The sequence below is a fragment of the Artemia franciscana genome, chromosome 8 (genome assembly GCF_032884065.1).
Source record: "Artemia franciscana chromosome 8, ASM3288406v1, whole genome shotgun sequence".
Classification (NCBI taxonomy): Eukaryota; Metazoa; Arthropoda; class Branchiopoda; order Anostraca; family Artemiidae; genus Artemia; species Artemia franciscana.
Window position 1 is genome coordinate 4,015,298 of NC_088870.1, and position 18,595 is coordinate 4,033,892.

The 18,595-nt window shown below is 36.7% G+C and overlaps 1 protein-coding gene across 2 annotated transcripts in view; it reads right to left on the minus strand.

The window, feature by feature from the left end:
- The window catches only part of LOC136029889 (exostosin-2-like), a 73,026-nt gene that overhangs the window by 24,875 nt on the left and 29,556 nt on the right, over nucleotides 1-18,595 (minus strand). For both annotated transcript variants that reach the window (XM_065708370.1, XM_065708371.1), the window contains exons 6-7: nucleotides 15,861-16,000; nucleotides 12,402-12,627 (exon numbers count right to left, since the gene is read on the minus strand). In XM_065708370.1, coding sequence (XP_065564442.1) covers nucleotides 12,402-12,627; nucleotides 15,861-16,000 — 366 coding nt within the window. The remainder of the gene's footprint in view (nucleotides 1-12,401; nucleotides 12,628-15,860; nucleotides 16,001-18,595) is intronic.

Consider the following 18,595-nt stretch of genomic DNA (forward strand, 5'->3'; position numbering starts at 1 on the left):
TTACGAAACCACTTTCCCATCCCTTTCGTCTCGCAACGATGAAAATAATACCACAGTGATTATCTCTAAGGTTTCGCCTGATCTGAGCAATCCTACAAAACGCAGACAAGCTCTGGAACAAGTTTGCGGTCATGAACCGATTCTGTCGGTTAAACATGTTGGTGACAAGATGATTGTGTCCATTGATAAAACCGCTGCCCCAGAGTTCTGTGTCTCGGCCCAGTCTGTCCTACCCTCCTCAATTGTGAAAATGAAATCCAAAAAGTACTATGGTTTAGTTAAAGGCATTGAAAGTGATTTTGAACTCGCTATGTTTAAGAAGGTCCCTGGGATCAGTCATGCTACTCGTCTTGGCAACTCGAATTCCGCAAAGCTCTGTTTTACGGATGCCAGGTCACTCGACCATGCTTTAAAAGATGGTATTCATATTGAGTATGAATCAATTCGAGTATTTGTTTTTCACGATCTTCCACGATGCTGTAACAAGTGCCGTTTACCCAACCACCTACAGGTGGTTTGCAAAAGTTCTTTCCCTAAATGCTCTCGATGTGCTGGTCCTCATGAGGCAACAGGTGATTCTCCGTGGCAAATGCAGCCCAAATGCGCTAACTGTGATGGATCCCATGTTTCTTACAGCCTACGGTGTCCTATTCTACGTGATATTGTTAACAGCAGAAAGAAAACTCCAAACCTTAAATGAAGGAATTGGACTATACAAGTACTGTACAAGATTTTACGTTTCTCACGAATTTGTCACTGTGCAATAATGTTGTTTTTAACTATTACGATGACCAAAATAATCTGTCCACCAACACCTTAGCTAGCCCCGATAGCCCTTTAAACCAAATTAACTGTAAATATCTCGACAATTTTGATTTTGTGAAAAATGTGAAACCTAAGCTAATGGAAGAGACCAAACTTAATGTAATTTGCTATAACATCAGAAGCATACGGGATAAGTTGGCTAATTTTAAAGATTTAATTTTAACAAATGATTTCTGCCCTTTCGACGTAATTGGAATAACGGAGACGTGGCTTTCAGAAATTGATGATATTAATGAATTTTCCCTCACTGGCTTTCAAGCTATTCATATTGAAAGAAAATTAACCAAGTCCTCTGGCGGCATTTCGCTTTACATCCGATCAAGTGTAAAATTCACCAGACTATTAGAAAGTGAATTCTTTTTCTCGCAACCTATAAATAATAGATGCATTTATTCAATAATCGTCGACATAAGTATAGACGAGAATTATTTTATTTTTTCGTTATTTTATGAACCACCCTCATTTCCTACACCTTTCTTTTGTAATCTGTTTGATGATTTTTCTAGTTTTATTAATTTACCACAAAAGAAGGCAATAGTTTTTGGGGACTTCAATTGTAATTTATTAAATGTTAGCAATAATAATGATAGTCATACCTTCTTTGAAACATTTACCTCAAGTGGTATTCTTCCCACAATCCCTTTTCCTACTAGAGTTGATACTATGAGGTCTACCGCTACTTTAATTGACGACATTTTTGTATCCACTTCCCTGGGAAACCACCTGTCCTCCAAAATAATATTTTCTGACCTGTCAGATCACTTTTCAATCTATCTTTCCTTGCCCTCCCTATCAGCTACTCAACCCCATAGAACTAACACCCCTACGTCTAATAGAATATATAATACTGTGAATATGAACCGGTTCACAGATTGTTTGAAATCCTTCGACTGGTCCAAGATTTTGGATTGTCAGGATATTAATTCAGCCACAAATAGTTATACACAGGGATTGAGTGATCTTATCAGTTCAACCTTTCCAGTTCGTAAATCAAACCGAAAAACTACCCATATACGACCCTGGATGTCCAATAGCCTGATAATCTCTTCATACCGAAAAAATGACCTATATAAGTTAGCTTGCAAAACCAGTAGCGTTATTGACCTGACTAATTGTAAAAGATACAAAAACGTATATACTAAACTCATCCGGGAAGCAAAGAAAAATTATTATTATTCAAAAATCTCTCACTGCAAAGGGAACTTGCAAAAAATTTGGTCTACAATAAGTGAAATTCTTTAAAAAAAAAAGGAATTCAGGATCTGTACCTATTAACCTTAGGGACATCAGTGGCAGATTAATTGACCCAATTTCAGTACCGGATGCTTTTAATAATTATTTCACTAATATTCCAAATGCTAACTCCTGTTCCTTCTTCCAGTCAGTACACCCTAGCAAAAATCCCAGATCCATGTTTTTCTCTCCAACTGATCGCAAAGAGGTGCTTCAAGTTATCGAATCTTTCTCTAGTAGTAGTACACCTGACTTCTTTGGCATATTAGGACCGTATCTTCCTATATTTGTGAACCCATTGTGCACATAGCAAACCTGTCTATGACCAATGGAGTCTTCCCAGAAATATTTAAATCAGCAATTGTTATCCCGATCAAACAGTTCGTGGTAACGAACTGTAGTAAGGAGCGACCCGGCTCAATAGTAACCAAAACTCTAAAAAATGGAATTTTGATACCAATAGCCATTTCAAAAGAATCGCATTTTAATGCTGGTTTTAAATATATAAGTTTCATCAAGTTTAGTCTAACCCATCAAAAGTTAAGAGCCTGAGAAAATTTGCGTTATTTTAGAAAATAGGGGGAAACACCCCCTAAAAGTCATAGAATCTTAACGAAAATCACACCATCAGATTCAGCGTATCAGAGAACCCTATTGTAGCATATTTTGCCAGAAGGCAGATCACGGATGCGTGTTTATTTGTTTTTTTGTTTTTTTTTCCCAGGGGTGATCGTATCGACCCAGTTGTCCTAGAATGTTGCAAGAGGGCTCATTCTAACGGAAATGAAAAGTTCTAGTGCCCTTTTTAAGTGACCAAAAAAATTGGAGGGCACCTAGGCCCCCTCCCACGCTAATTATTTTCCCAAAGTCAACGGATCAAAATTCTGAGATAGCCATTTTATTCAGCGTAGTCGAAAAACCTTATAAGTATGTCTTTGGGGACGACTTACTCCCCCACAGTCCCCGTGGGAGGGGCAACAAGTTACAAACTTTGACCTGTGCTTACATATAGTATTGGTTATTGGGAAGTATACAGGCGTTTTCAGGAGGACTTTTTTGGTTGGGGGGAGGGGTTGAGAAGAGGGGGATATGCTGGGGGAAGTTTCCATCAAGAATTTGTCATAGGAGAAGAAAACTTCCATGAAGGGAGATCAGGATTTACTAGCATTATTTAAAAAAAAATAAAAAAAATAAATGTGAAAAAGCTTTTTCAGCTGGAAGTAAGGAACAGCAATAAAACTTAAAACAAACAGAAATTATTACCCATATAAGGGGCTCACCTCCTTATGATACCTAGCTCTTTACACTAAAGTATTTTTAGTAATTTCAACTATTTATTCTACGGCTTTTGTGATTCAGGGGTCATTCTTAATGAATTGGGATAAAATTTAAGCTTTAGTGTAAAGAGCGAGGTACTGACGATGGGGCGAATCCCCTCATATATGTAATAAAAACATGAGAATACAAAAGTTCTTTACGTAAGCTAATTTATAAGTTACGTAAATCTTTTACCAATAAAAAGATTCGTAAAAAATTAAAAGTTCTAGTTGCCTTTTTAATTAACCAAAAAATCGGAGGGCAACTAGGCTTCGCCCCCGCATTTTTTTCTCAAAATCATTCGATCAAAATTATGAGAAAGCCATTTAGCCCCCCCCCCCCCAAAAAAAAAAATATGCAAATTTCGTTTTGATTATTCCTCTGCGGAGAGCCAAAATCAAAACATGCATTGATTCAAAACGTTCAGAAATTAAATAAAAAAAAACGAGTTTTTTTTTAACTGAAAGTAAGGAGCGACATTAAAACTTAAAACGCACAGAAATTACTTCGTATATGAAAGAGGCTGCTTCCTCATCAACGCCCCACTCTTTACGCTAAAGTTTTTTACTGTTTTAAAAAGAAGAATTGAGAGAAAGAGTCAAACTTTAGCGTAAAGAGCGGGGCGTTGATGAGGAAGCAGCCTCTTTCATATACGAAGTAATTTCTGTGCGTTTTAAGTTTTAATGTCGCTCCTTACTTTCAGTTAAAAAAACTCGTTTTTTTTATTTAATTCATAAAAAAGGCGATCCGTCTGAGATAAGCAATTATCGTCCAATCTCACTTCTCCCAGTTATATTGTACGAAAACAAAGAAAGGAAACAAAAAATGAAAAGAGAAAAAAACAAATAGGTGAAAAAACGAGGATTTTATCAGCCAGTAGCAAAACATGAAAAGCAAGCAAATATTTCGACAAGGACCTCCGCCAAGTCGTCCTCAGTGCTCAAAAAAAAAGAAAAAAAGAAAGAGGAACAAAAAAAAACAAAGAAGAAACAACAGCAAAATCTAGATTTTGCTGTTGTTTCTTCTTTGTTTTTTTTTTTTATTTTTTCTTGTTCGTCTTTTTTTTTGCACTGAGGACGACTTGGCGGAGGTCTTGTCAAAATATTTGCTTGCTTTTCATGTTTTGCTAGTGGCTGATAAAATCCTTTTCACCTATTTGTTTTTTCTCTTTTCATTTTTTGTTTCCTTTCTTTGTTTTCGTACGTCATGCATAGCCAGTATGGTCTCAGAACGTATTTTCCCAGTTATATCTAAAGTGTTCGAGAGAATTATATTCCGAAGTCTTTCTCCCTTTGTATTTGGGATTCATTCATCAGATTCGTTGATTTCTCCTCATCAATATGGCTTCCGTGCCAAATTTTCAACTGCTCATCAAACAGTTCGTGGTAACGAACTGTAGTAAGGAGCGACCCGGCTCAATAGTAAACGAAACTCTAAAAAACGGAATTTTGATGCTAAAAGATACATCAAAAGAATCGAATTTTCATGCTGATTCTAAATATATAAGTTTTATCAAATTTAATCCTTGTCATCAAAAGTTACGAGCCTGAGAAAATTTGCCTTATTTTGGAAAATAGGGGGAAACACCCCCTAAAGGTCATAGAGTCTTAACGAAAATCACACCATCGCATTCAGCGTATAAGAGAACCCTATAGCAAAAATTTCAAGCTCCTATCTACAAAAATGTGGAATTTCGTATATTTTGCCAGAAGACAGATCACGGGTGCGTGTTTATTTGTTTTTTGTTTGTTTTTTTTTTTTCCCAGGGGTCATCGTATCGACCAAGTGGTCCTAGAATCTCGCAAGAGGGCTCATTCTAACGGAAATGAAAAGTTCTAGTGCCCTTTTTAAGTGACCAAAAATTGGAGGGCACCTAGGCCCCCTCCCACGCTAATTTTTTCCCAAAGTCAACGGATCCAAATTTTGAGATAGCCAGCTTGTTCCGTATAGTCAAAAACCATATTAACTATGTCGTTGGAATGACTCACTCCCCCACAGTCCCTGGGGGAGGGGCTGCAAGTTACAAACTTTGTCCAGTGTTTACATACAGTAATGGTTATTGGGAAGTGTACAGACGTTTTCAGGGGGATTTTTTTGGTTTGGGGTGGGATTGAGGGGAGGGGGCTATGTGGGAGGATCTTCTCTTAGAGGAATATGTCATGGGGGAAGAGAAATTCAATGAAAAGGGCGCGGGATTTTCTAGCATTACTATAAAAAAAAAACAATGAAAAAATAAACACGAAAAAGTTTTTCAACTGAAAGTAAGGAGTAGCGTTAAAACTTAAAACGAACAGAGATTATTACGCATATGAAGGGTTCTAAAAATACTTTAGCGTAAAGAGCGAGGTATTTAGGAGGAGATAAATACCTTGCTCTTTATGCTAAAGTATTTTTAGTAATTTCAACTATTTATTCCACGGCCTTTCTGATTCAGGGGTCATTCTTAAAGAATTGGGACAAAACTTAAGATTTAGTGTAAAAGGCAAGGTATTAACGAGGGGACAAACCCCCTCGTATACATAATAAAAAATATAAGAGCATAAAAGTTTGTTACGTAAGTTAATTCTTAAGTTACGTATATTCTTTACTAATAAAAACGTTCGTTAAAAATTAAAAGTTCTAGTTGCCTTTTTAAGTAACCGAAATATTGGAGGGTAACTAGGCCTCCTTCCCCACCCCTTATTTCTCAAAATCGTCTGATCAAAACTAAGAGAAAGCCGTTTAGCCAAAAAAAATTAATATGCAAATTTCATTTTAATAATTAATGTGCGGAGTGCCAAGATCAAAAATGCATTAATTCTAAAACGTTCAGAAATTAAATAAAAAAAAACTAGTTTTTTAAACTGAAAGTAAGGAGCGATATTAAAACTTAAAACGAACAGAAATTACTCCGTATATGAAATGGGTTGTCCCCTCCGCAATCCCTTGCTCTTTACGCTAAAGTTTGATTCTTTGCCACAATTCTACTTTTTAAAACAATTAAAAACTTTAGCGTAAAGAGCGAGGGATTGCGGAGGGGACAACCCATTTCATAAACGGAGTAATTTCTGTTCGTTTTAAGTTTTAATATCGCTCCTTACTTTCAGTTTAAAAAACTAGTTTTTTTTATTTAATGCACTAAAAGACGCCACACAGTTTATACGTTCCCAGCTTGACCTTAAAAATACTGTATTGGGCTTATTTCTGGATTTTTCAAAGGCCTTTGACATGGTTGATCACAGTGTTTTATTAAGTAAACTCAATAACCTAGGGATTCTTGGAGTTCCTTTCTCATGGTTCGGCTCTTATCTCTCTGGTAGAGTACAGAGTGTGAGTCTGGGCGGGATAACTTCACATCCCCTACCTGTCCAGAGGGGCGTCCCACAGGGCTCTGTTCTTGGTCCAATACTTTTTTCCTTTATATTAATGATTTGGTTACGGACCTGGGTCCATCAGTGCACCCAGTACTTTTTGCTGACGATAGCAACTTTTTCATCACCAGTCCTAATTTACCATCCGTCGTCACCTCTACTCAAACACTTCTGAATAGAGTACAGGAGCGGTGTCTCATTAACTGCATGACCATTAACAGCAAGATAAGTCAGGTGGTATTATTTCGAACCCCTTACAAAAAAATGAAGCTCAGCCAGCACTTGGCCTAAAATATTCTACCAGTCTCCTCCCGCAGGTCGAAGTTGCCAAGTTTCTTGGTGTCCACATAGACTCCTGCCTATCATTTGCAACACATGTGTCCTATATCAGAGCCATAATTTTGCGACAGGTAAGTATGATTAATCGTGTGAATTATTTTCTTCCTCCCGATATCCTTGTCACCCTTTATTTTTCTTTTATTTACCCATATATCTCATACTGCGGATCTGTATGGGGCAATACTTATCCTTCAGTTACCAATAAATTAAAATCTGCTCAAAACCGTGCCGTCAAAGCAGTTTTTCGGTTGCCACGACTATATCCCACCAAGGACTTGTACTCCGATTTTGGTATTATCCCTTTTGAACAAATCATCAAAAAATTAAATCTATCCCTTGCATACTCCGCTTACCATAAAAATCTTCCTCCCCACTTATTATCTTATTTTAATAGTAATAATTCTGAAGGCCACTGTCTCCGTTCATCCAACCTTTCTCTAGTTCCGCCCAGCGATCCCCAATTTATAAATCTATACTTCAATGGAATTTAATACCCTCCAGTGTCGAGCTATCCACAAGTTTTCGGACGCTATATAACAATGTACTAAAATCTTGATATTATATTTATCTAAGTGTTTATTCAATTTGCTTTAATTACCCATGTTTTCTCTTTTCTTTTTTTCTCTCTTCTTCATTTTCAATTTTTTGTTGTTGTTTTGGTCCTCAACAAGTTCGCTTCTAGGATCTTTATTATTATTGGTGTTATATGTGTTTTTTTTTTTTTTTGAATGATAATAATAATAATAAATTGAATAAATATGCTGTTTTCACGGCTTTTAACAAGCATAGCCTACTCTCGGACACCTTCGCACGGCATGCCAAACATACCCTGGGTATTGTGGCCGAGAGTGGGAGTTCGCTTTCCCACGGGATGACAAAATGCTAACACCGAACCGGTGAAGATGGCACGTCTGGGGAGCTGCCAAAAGACAAGCAAATAATAAAAGATTACAACGTGAGTTTACGGCTTTTCTAGTATTCTGAATTGGGCGCAGCATTCACAATAAAATTGAAAAAAAAATTTAAGATTTAATCGCCATAGAATAAGATCCAACGTGATATTTTTGGTAAAAGTATTAAGCAAGGCCAGACATTTTAAAAACATACAATGCCATCTTTCGGACCTTTAATAACCGATCAGAAGTAAGGAAGTAAGCATTACAGCACTAGACCCTTAAGGTCCAAACCAGCGGTACTGATCTCCGTTTCGTGGTCCTTCAGCCAGGAAGTGCAATGGGGGTTGGGGGCCACTCTTCCTGTGCTTTCGAACATCCTTCCTGCTTACGTTCCCCAGATTTCTCCAGGTACCCATTTAAAGCTGGGTCGTTTCTGGCTGAGCTTACAGATTCACACCACTGACCCCAGTCCCAAACCAAATAACTGGCTATGCCAGGGATCAAACCTGTGCCCCTTGCACAAAGAATTTTCAAACCAACGCGCCAATCACTTAGCCAGGACAACTCCATAGGATTTATCCATAAGAGGTTCCCATAGGTTTTTATGTTGAGATTATTTGCTTTGGCTAAACGTGGGCCGGTCTCCCCTATGCCAATTTTGATATTTAATTTTGCCCAACTGTAAACTTTTGAATTGGATTCTTAGAACAAGAAGCTGTTATCTATCCGTAATGTGATTTATGTCAAATCAATTTTATGGTGTTTACGTTTTCTGGAAATTGAAAGAAGAATAACGGGTCTATTATAGTCCAGGAAGTGTGTGAAAAAAGGGCAAAACCGGAAACAAATTGTAAGAGAAATGATTCTTTAGCTACCCTGTTCAAAGAATGTGCTGCTTCCAAATATGCAAAATTGGCTCATCTAGCTGTTTCACAAACTTTTTTTTTTGGCTGAGGTTGATTTTGAGGGGGTAAATTTCGTTTTTCCATACACAAGGTTGATTTTGAGCAGATGAATAAGTTGCTGCACATAAAGGCATACAGCAACAAGATTAATGTCTAGAATAGGCTACTAGATCACGATGATTATGAAAATCACTTTTATTTGAAAGTAAAATTAAAACTTTCACTTAAATATTCTATTAGTGTTAAACCACGCTTAATCTAAAAAAACGGTCTTAAAACGTAGAACTAAAACTATCACCCAGTTAAATATTTTAACTAACGATTAAGTTTTTCAGTTGTATAATATACAAATGTGAGAAAAAATCGAAATATCAATATTCATAGATCTTCGTTATCTTCCAGATCATCAACTCTGAGAAAATCAGTTGTAACACAGTTAGCACAACTTCTTCCCTTGCAAGGTCTACAGGCTGAGGTGCAATTGATGCCATTTCTTTTGGAAGTGTATCGCATAATTGAGCAGTTGGTTTCGTAGTTACAGTGATAAACTGTAAGGGGAGAGTTGTGGGCAGCTGGGAGTTCACCAAAAATAGGGCAATATAGCCCATTCTGAATTACCCACCCGAAATGGGTAGGGTTAAGATTACATCCCATGGCTTGCATGATCTAACTTGCAAATAAACTCGAAATGAATGGAATCTGCAAGCATCACTGGTGGGAAGGAGAACTTTAGATTCAACATACAAAGCAGATGCTGTAACTTTCTCGACGAATTTGGGCACTTCTATAAAAGCATCATTGCTTTTTCCCCAGCTGCTGAAATACTTTGCTTGGTGGATAGTGGGTCCATAAAAACTTTAGCGAATTCCTAAAATTCATTGTTTTGTATCAGAAGCTGTAGTCCCGCTGACTTCCCAATGTCATAGATGCGAGTAGTTGAATCGCACCCAAGGGAGGCGTGGACATAGAGGATTGTGCTACATATATGAGATCCAAAAGTTTCGTTGAATTTATATCCTAAATTCTATTCTTTGGGATCCCAGCTCAAGGCTCAGAGTAAGAGTAGATCACTTGGCTACCTGTCTGTGCGTGATAGCACAGGAGTATAAGCAGATATGTGTCGTCTCCAACCTAGACAGTAGGCATAAGAAAAAGTAGATTGAACTGCAGTTAGAACAATGAGAGGATCAGCGTCACCTTCTGCCTGGTATACCTGACACCCAGCTTTGGTCAGGTACTCACTGGTCACGGCTATGATTGCTTGCTTATTCTTGAAGTTGCTTAGGAACACTTCTTTCTTTGTAGAACACACCATATTCCTGTTAAAAATCGATCTGCGGGTACGATCGCGTCCCTTTCCATCTCATATCGGTGATGTCTTTGATTGATGGTGCTGGATTGTATACATCGAAAACCATCGATGTCCTTTGTAACCCGTATTTCTATGCAACGTAGTCAACGTACTTCTGGCAGATACTATCATACGTTGATTTTTTTTTCAAGAGGGATTTGCTGAAGCAGTGCCCCACCATCGAAAACTATATGCTTGTCACTCAAGTCTTTGACGAAGTCTTCAGTTTCTGGTTGCTGCTCTGTAGCTAGACGCAACATCGCATAGGTGAGAGCAGATTATCGGCTAATCATGGAAACCCATTTGCTCCAAAGGTGACGGAACTGGCAAGTACAATTCATAATCAAAGTATGACTCCAAAGTATCGTTACTCTTTCGCTGATATATCAAAACGCTGGATCAGCGGCAAATGATTAATAACTGGTTCAGCTTTATTAGTAAGCGTTACGGCAATCGACTTTTTCTTGAATGTGTACGTGTTCACGTGCTAATAAAAAACCCAACTTCTTCCTTTTTTGAAAAAAAATGAAACAGCAAAACTTCACCGTCAGCTAAACCACTCAGTGAACGCTACTTTGACATGTTACCCATTAATCGACTTGCCACATAAGTCAAAACACGATGGAACAACTTTTATCACTAGTTGATCGATTTAAAAGCGCCCGAAGGACTTTCACATGCTGGGACTTTGAGGTCCCATCAGTCGCAAAAGGGTTATGATACTGATCGAATATTTAGATGAAAGTTCTAATTTTACATTCAATTAAAGGTGGTTTCACAGTCACTATGATCTAGTACCCTATTCTAGGCATTAATTTTGCTTTTGTACGCCTTTGTAAGGAAACACGAATTTTACCTCCTCAAGATCAATCGCAAAAAAACATAATTTTTAGTTTTAAGTTCATATAAAGGTGATTTCCATAATTCCCGTGATCTAATGCCCTATTCTAGCAATTGTTGTTGTACACCTTTACATGGAAGCACGAATTTCAGCTTCTTAGAATCAACCACAAGCAAAAAAATCTAAGTTTTAATTTTACGTTAAAATAAATGTGATTTTAATCAACCGTGACCTGTTACACTATTCTGGAGATTAATTGTGTTGTTGTACGCCTATATATGGATACACGAAATTCCCCCTCTTAAAATCAACCCCAACCTAAAAATCATAGTCGTGAAATAGCAAGATTAGCCAACTTTGCATATTTGGAATCATTATATTTTTTTGAGTTAGGTAGTCAAAAAATCTTTTCTCTTGCAATTTACTTCCGGTCAAACCGATCCCTTTCTGGACTATAATATTATATTATAGTATTATACTATAATATTATAATTATTATATTATATATTATATTATAATATTATAATATTATATTATATTATAATATATTCTTATATTATAAATATTGTATTATATTATAATATTAAATTATATTATAATATTATAGTATTGCGAGAAAAGTAGAACATGGAAAATGCTAAAAGCCGAGTTTTAGCAAAATAGAGAATAACGAGTTTCTAAAGACTTATATTCAAAGGACCTCGGGATACATTTATGAGCCCCACTCCATCACATAATCGGCTATCCCCCTTTATACAAGATGCTGCTTACGCCTATGTTTACAAACACTTGACATGCTCCATCTAATTCAAAACTACTACCTTTTAATTGGACTACTCATTCTAAGCTTCTGGTAAAAATAGCCTCAATTAGGAGTGGGGGGGGGGGTTCAAAAAAGGGGGTTCCCTTATTGAAACAGTTCAAATAATTGGCATATGGATAATTAACAGTAACTAATATTTTTCATATGAACAAAATAATTATTTGGATATTGTCATTAGATTTCTGCTAAAAAAAAACAAAAAAAAAACATTATAATATTCCACCGTACACACCACACATTGTACTGGGAACTCGAAACTGGAAATGCTTATTCCAAAAATTTAAACAATCTTAAAGGTGAAAAAAAAACAAATCAAGTTTCTAGATATTATGAAAGTTTCTATGATGATTTAGCTGGTGATGTGGTGATTAGCTGATTATTGAGAATTCCAACCTATTGCTTTTTTTTACAATTTATGGGGACTTCAAAGACACTAATCTCTCTACGGACATTGGAACTTCTCTTATCAGAAAAAAAAAATCAAATCTAAGTGAGCAAGTAAAATTCAAAGTAATATTTACGCTTTTTGGTAAAACATTCCATCCATCGTACCCTTTGCTTTGTAAAGGGTAAACACGCTCACTGATGATATCTAAAGTGGTAAGCCCTATTTTCTTCATACTGCCTAAATATTGATCAAAAAAATACCGACCATGCTCTTTTAAACTTTGTATTCTTTCTGGGTTAAGACTCTTCAAAATGACATAGATATCTGGTAATTGATGTTCATACAAAAGAATAGCAGCCCTAGAAAAGAAGAAAGAAGAAGTAGTTAATTAAATATCATTAATTTAATTAATTAAAATTAACATTACTGATTGTGATACTTATATTGTCAATAATGTTAATTGCAATAATGGCAATTTATATTTATCTGGTAATTGCTTTTTACACAGAAAACAGCTGCTCTTAATAAAAAATTAGTTACGACAAATGTAACTAATTGCAATTAATGTGAATATCATTAATGTATTGCAATTCTACTTAACTAAATCTATTAAAAATGACATATATATCTTGCAATTGATGTTCATACAATGATGTTCAATGATGTTCTGGCCCTCGTGTATTTATTTTACCAATTCATAACTTTTTCACAATTTTATAAAAATGATTCATTTCACTTTTTGATATATAGTCTATCATCCATCCTAGGGCAGAACTAAGGCGGATGGGCATAAAGTAAGGTTGACGGTCATAAACTAAGGGTAATAGATAGTTTCAGTGAGAGGCAAAGCTGGCATAAATTTTTCACAATTTTATAAAAATGATTCATTTCACTTTTTGATAGATAGTCTATCATCCATCCTAGGGCAGAACTAAGATAGATGGACACAAAGTAACGTAGATGGGCATAAAGTAAGGGTAATAAATAGTTTCAATGAGAGGCAAAGCTGGCATAAATTTTTCACAATTTTATAAAAATGATTCATTTCACTTTTTGATAGATAGTCTATCATCCATCCTAGGGCAGAACTAAGATAGATGGGCACAAAGTAACGTAGATGGGCATAAAGTAAGGGTAATAGATAGTTTCAGTGAGAGGCAAAGCTGGCATAACTTTTTAACAATTTTATAAAAATGATTCATTTCACTTTTTGATAGATAGTCTATCATCCATCCTAGGGTAGAACTAAGATAGATGGGCACAAAGTAAGGTAGATGGGCATAAGGTAAGGGTAATAGATAGTTTCAGCGAGAGGCAAAGCTGGCCTTACCATTACCATTTACCATTATTACTTACCATTACGTGAAAACCACGTTAAATTATGGGCCACTCTATGACCAAACACTGCATTGGTTATAACTAGATCGTTATAACTAGAAAACTGCAGCAGTCTGTAGCCATTACTGTTTTCCTTCCCTACACCAAATATACCTAGGCTAGGATACCATCTATTTCTAGTTCTACTGACCTGAGCGTTGAAATCTCCTAATGAAAGGCCCGTATTTCTACCTGGAACCTTGTCTATTTGCTCCTGTAACTGAAAGTGAAATTCACTTGAGTCACTAATATCCCCGTCAGTCGGTTCTACAGGGGCATATAGTACTACAACTGATACCCTGAAGTTTTTGGTCATAAAATGAGCGATCAGTATTCCATTATTAATACCTTCCCAGCCTAAATAAGACTTAGCAGCTTCCTTATTCATCATAAGTCGTCTATGTACCCCATATACCCTGTCTATGTCATGTACACTGTCTATGTACCCCACCGTTCCCACCTGAGTAAATAAATTCTATATCACCTAATTTCATTATGAGTTTTTGAAACTCCTAATAAGTCTAATACGAACCGTTTAAGCTCGTCTGTAAAAATGTCGGTACAATAGTTATTTTTTAACGTCGTAACATTCCAAATTCCAATTTTCATATCCTTAAAATCATTGAAGTTGTTTTGGCTTCAGTAAAAGCAATGGTCTCCGATATAAATGGTCCCGGGGACTTACATATCTATTCATGTCTACACCGAAGCGCTTAAGCCGGCTTAGAACGGGACAGTCAGAAGTCCCTGGGACCTCCCACTGAATGGAGGTTTTGTGCAATCCTGGGCCCATCTTGGTCACAACAAGGTTTTCAGCACTTGGTGATTCTCTTCTATCAACAAGAGTCGAAATCCTGCAGAGACAATATCGAGTCTATTACCTCTCACTAATTATATGTTAATGCCTGTGGATATTATGCTACTACGGGGAGGCAAACCATAGTAGATAAATTAGCTAGAAAGAGATTTTTCAGCCGAAAAACGCCCACCAAAAGACACCAAGCCCACAAGAATTATCCATTAACCGGAATCGCGTGTAAACGCTGTGTCTTTTAGTAGGCTATAATTTCCTCGGAGGGCGCTACTCCTCAAGAGGGAATAGAATTGAGCACAAGGTCCCAGTCTTGTAGCTACCCCGTAAGGGTCGAAGCAGCCCTTTGCAGAGGCTGTTGTCCATTGACCTGGATCTTACGCCCTGTCTCATTTTTCCTCCTATGGAGGATCCTCCCACGATGGTGTTCTGCATCACCATGCAATTTAACCCGTAATTAGGAGAAGTACAGGACGGGTCCACACACCGGTGGGCTCTACTGACTGTACTTTTGAGGGGCCTTCTTTCTCCTCCACCTATATTTATGGCCCTGAGCGATAGTGCCCCAGTTTCTAGTACAGATCCCCACGGAAAAGGTCCCCTCTTGGTCCGTGCCTCTTATGGAAGTACCCTACATATCTGTACGGCATTCCCCTATCACCACTTGGGGACACGCTGAGTGGACTGTGGGAGGCCCCTACTGAGCAGTAGACTCATGAATCTATTACAAATAGCCTAACTAACTTCCAACTAGGGCTTTGGATAGTTACTAGTTTTTTCGACTATGCTCCACAAACTGGATATTTGAAAATTTTGATCGGATGACTTTCAGAAAAACGGGGTGAGAGTAGCAGGGGGGCTAGCTGTCCTCCAGTCTTTTTGGTCACTTAAAAAGGGCATTAGAGCTTTTAGTTTCCGTTCGAATGAGCCCTTTCTCGATATTTTACTTCTATTATTCTAGGACTAGGACTATTATACAACTTACTAGGGATAGAGACCCCAAGGCCCGCTCTACCTCCTCCCATCTCTGACTGCAACAATCCTTTCACTAAATTTTGTATCTTAAATTTTGCAACTTCCAACGAAGATGTTTTTAGACTCTGACTGGCAACTGATTTACGGCAAAAGTTGGATTGTGCAAAACTTAATATTATCTCTTAATATTGCATACGATTTTAACTACGATATCTTAGGAGGGTAATTCGACAAAGGCACCATTGAGGTAGTAATAGGTAAATTTTAAGATTATTAGAAAAAACACAAACAATCTTGATATTTCAGAAGCCCACCGTCTGCCTCCCTTGCGTATGCTTCTGCATTAAAACTACATCACTAAAATCACAGACTTCTTAAAATCTTACCGAAAGACAATCACAGTCTAAACGAAAAAGAAAAACTGTCTACCTTTTCCATTCTAGGACATCTGAAAAAGGGAGGACATATTTGTCAATAACTATAACTGGGATGCACCCACTAGCAAGGGTTTCTATAAGAACAGGTTGTCCAAGTCTGGCACCTCTGAAAACCAAACAAAATTCACCCTCCTAAAATTGAAATTCATAAATTACATAAGTTTTCCATTATGTATGTGTAAATAAACGACATCAAGTTGACTTCCAAATTGAACAGACTATAAAATAATCTAACCAACAGTGATTAAAAAGAGAACAACTCAATCACCTTTTATCAGCTAATTAATTTAATTAAAAGGGTTAATTAATACTGGATACTTGCACCGTTTTACTCACTGCCATTGGCTTATTTCACCTGTAGACTAGTCTCTCTATTATGCACATTTTCTTCTAGGTCTATTATACAAATTTTTTACTCTGTTTATTACAATTAATAACCTGTCTATTATGCAAATGTTTTACTATGTCTATTATAATTAATAGCGTGTCTACTGTGAAAATTTTTTACTATGTCTTATAATGAATAGTCCTTTGGTTGTTTGATACTAAATCTTTTATAATTAATAGCCCTTTGGTAGCAACTTTGACTGAGTAAAAGTTACCCAGATTTTCGGCAATTTCACACGGGAAGACAAAGAGCGCCACTAGCGCCACTTACAGTGCAGTGTCTGGCAAATTCATTAAAAAAGTAGAATATTTTAAAAAATACTGGATGTTTTATATGATTAGTCTCCAACGCACTATGATTGAAGCTGAAATTTCTCTGTAATAGAAAATTATTCCACATTTTTAGTTATCGAAGGTTACTTAAAGTAAAAATCAAGTCTTAAGAGGTATGGCTAGGTAAGCTTAAGAAAATCTTTGTAGGCCAAGTAGGGTAGTTGAAATTGAGCTGGTAGGCCTAGTGGGGATAGAATCCTGCATGCTTTACCTTCTCTACATTTAAAAGTATAGTCACTGAAAAAATGCAGTAGGCTACTTTTGGGTGAACCAAACTCGCCAAATGCTAGATGGTGTTGGTGATTTTTCTTCTTGACGCTAGCACAAACTTTCACTCTTACTTATTTCTAATACTCTTTCGTTGCGACTGTAAACCGATATTATAAACTAGGAACAGCCACAGTGCATAACAAAATTACTTTTGATAAGCCTAATAATGAAAAGTGAACTTACTAGAGTTTTTGGAGAATTCAAATTGAGCATTAAGAGTTATCGATATCGTGGCCAGGGAAAGTCTATTGAAAGCCTTATACTAAAGTCTTTTATTATCTGCAGGCTACTTTAAGACTACTCATTAAAAAACATCCTATTTTTGTATCGGTTTTGTGCAAAATTCTACAAACATAAAAAATACCGTGAGTCAGTTTATTTGAGCTAGCATTGCCTAAACTGTGAAGCAATAATTTTTTTTTTCGTTATAAGGTTCAGCTTCGCTCTTGACTTCGCATAAAAAAAAAAGTCTTTTTTTAGTCAATCTACCCGTACCTAAGCTAAATTCTTCCAAATGAAAGGAGGCCAGAGATCAAATTCACATCCATTTGGATATTTTGACAATTTTAACATGCAAACTTTTTAGTACAAAAGTCTCCTCCCTGGTAAGTCCATTTTGCCACTTTTCACGTCGTACATAAGACCAGTCATAAGATATACATGCCCTATGTTAGCCGGTGCTCCAAAAGTCATATAACTCCTTTCAAATGTGTTCAAAATCGAGCAGCTCACACAGCAACTTCTGGAGACGCAGATACCAATCTCTGCAATCGATCCAATATCATTTCGGCGTAGCAACTATGTCGGTTTTCACAAATACATACGTTCTCCTCCATCAGAGGAGCTATCAAACCTTAAAGAAAAGGCTCAGAGGGAGACTCATCAAAATAACACCCAGCAAGACTATCTAGAGCAGGGTATACCCCGTCAGAAATACCAAAAAAGTGAGCTTCACCCGACAATCCATCACCATCTGGAATAGCTTTCCAGCAGAGATAATACCTGAAAACCACTTTTTTAAACTTTCAATCGCAAGTACAACAAACATATCGAAGGCGAAACTAAAATAAAAGGAGGAAATTACCAGTACTAATGGCATATCATTATTGTTGATGGAGCCACGAAGATTTTAATAAAAGAAAACACACTTTAATGAGACTGATGCCCAGTCACACAAAAGAACCCCATGTTAGTAGTTTATCGAAATCAGAAAATTCGGGAAAATTTAAGAAATATAGCACTTCCTGATAATAGAGTTTGTTTTCAAACCTTTGCCCACCCCTTTTCCTTGCTAGAGTTTTGCAAGGTTGCCTCCTTGAAAATTTTTTTGTGGGCTCTCAGTAACCTACTCACCAATATATGCATTTCAGGAATCATTTACGGGAACCATATTTAAAAACTTACTTTCTAAAATTTAACTACGTCATTTTAAAACTGCGCCAACGCTACCTTTTTATCACGAATTTAGACAAAACAGATGTTGCATCTGTTAACTCTTAGTGTATATATAAATCCAATAATATATATGCATAGTTTATTATATTATTTACATAATTCTTCGACAAACTGACCGTTTGGCAAATATCATCCTTGTCAGTAAGCCATCTAAGGCCAAAGTAAAAGCAAGTTGTCTTCAAATGGGGTGGAAGGATGTCGTAAGGAAAGATCTAATTTAAGATGGAACTTCTTGGGAGGGTGCAAAGAGGGAGGCTTTAAATAAGTTAGGATGGAGGAGGA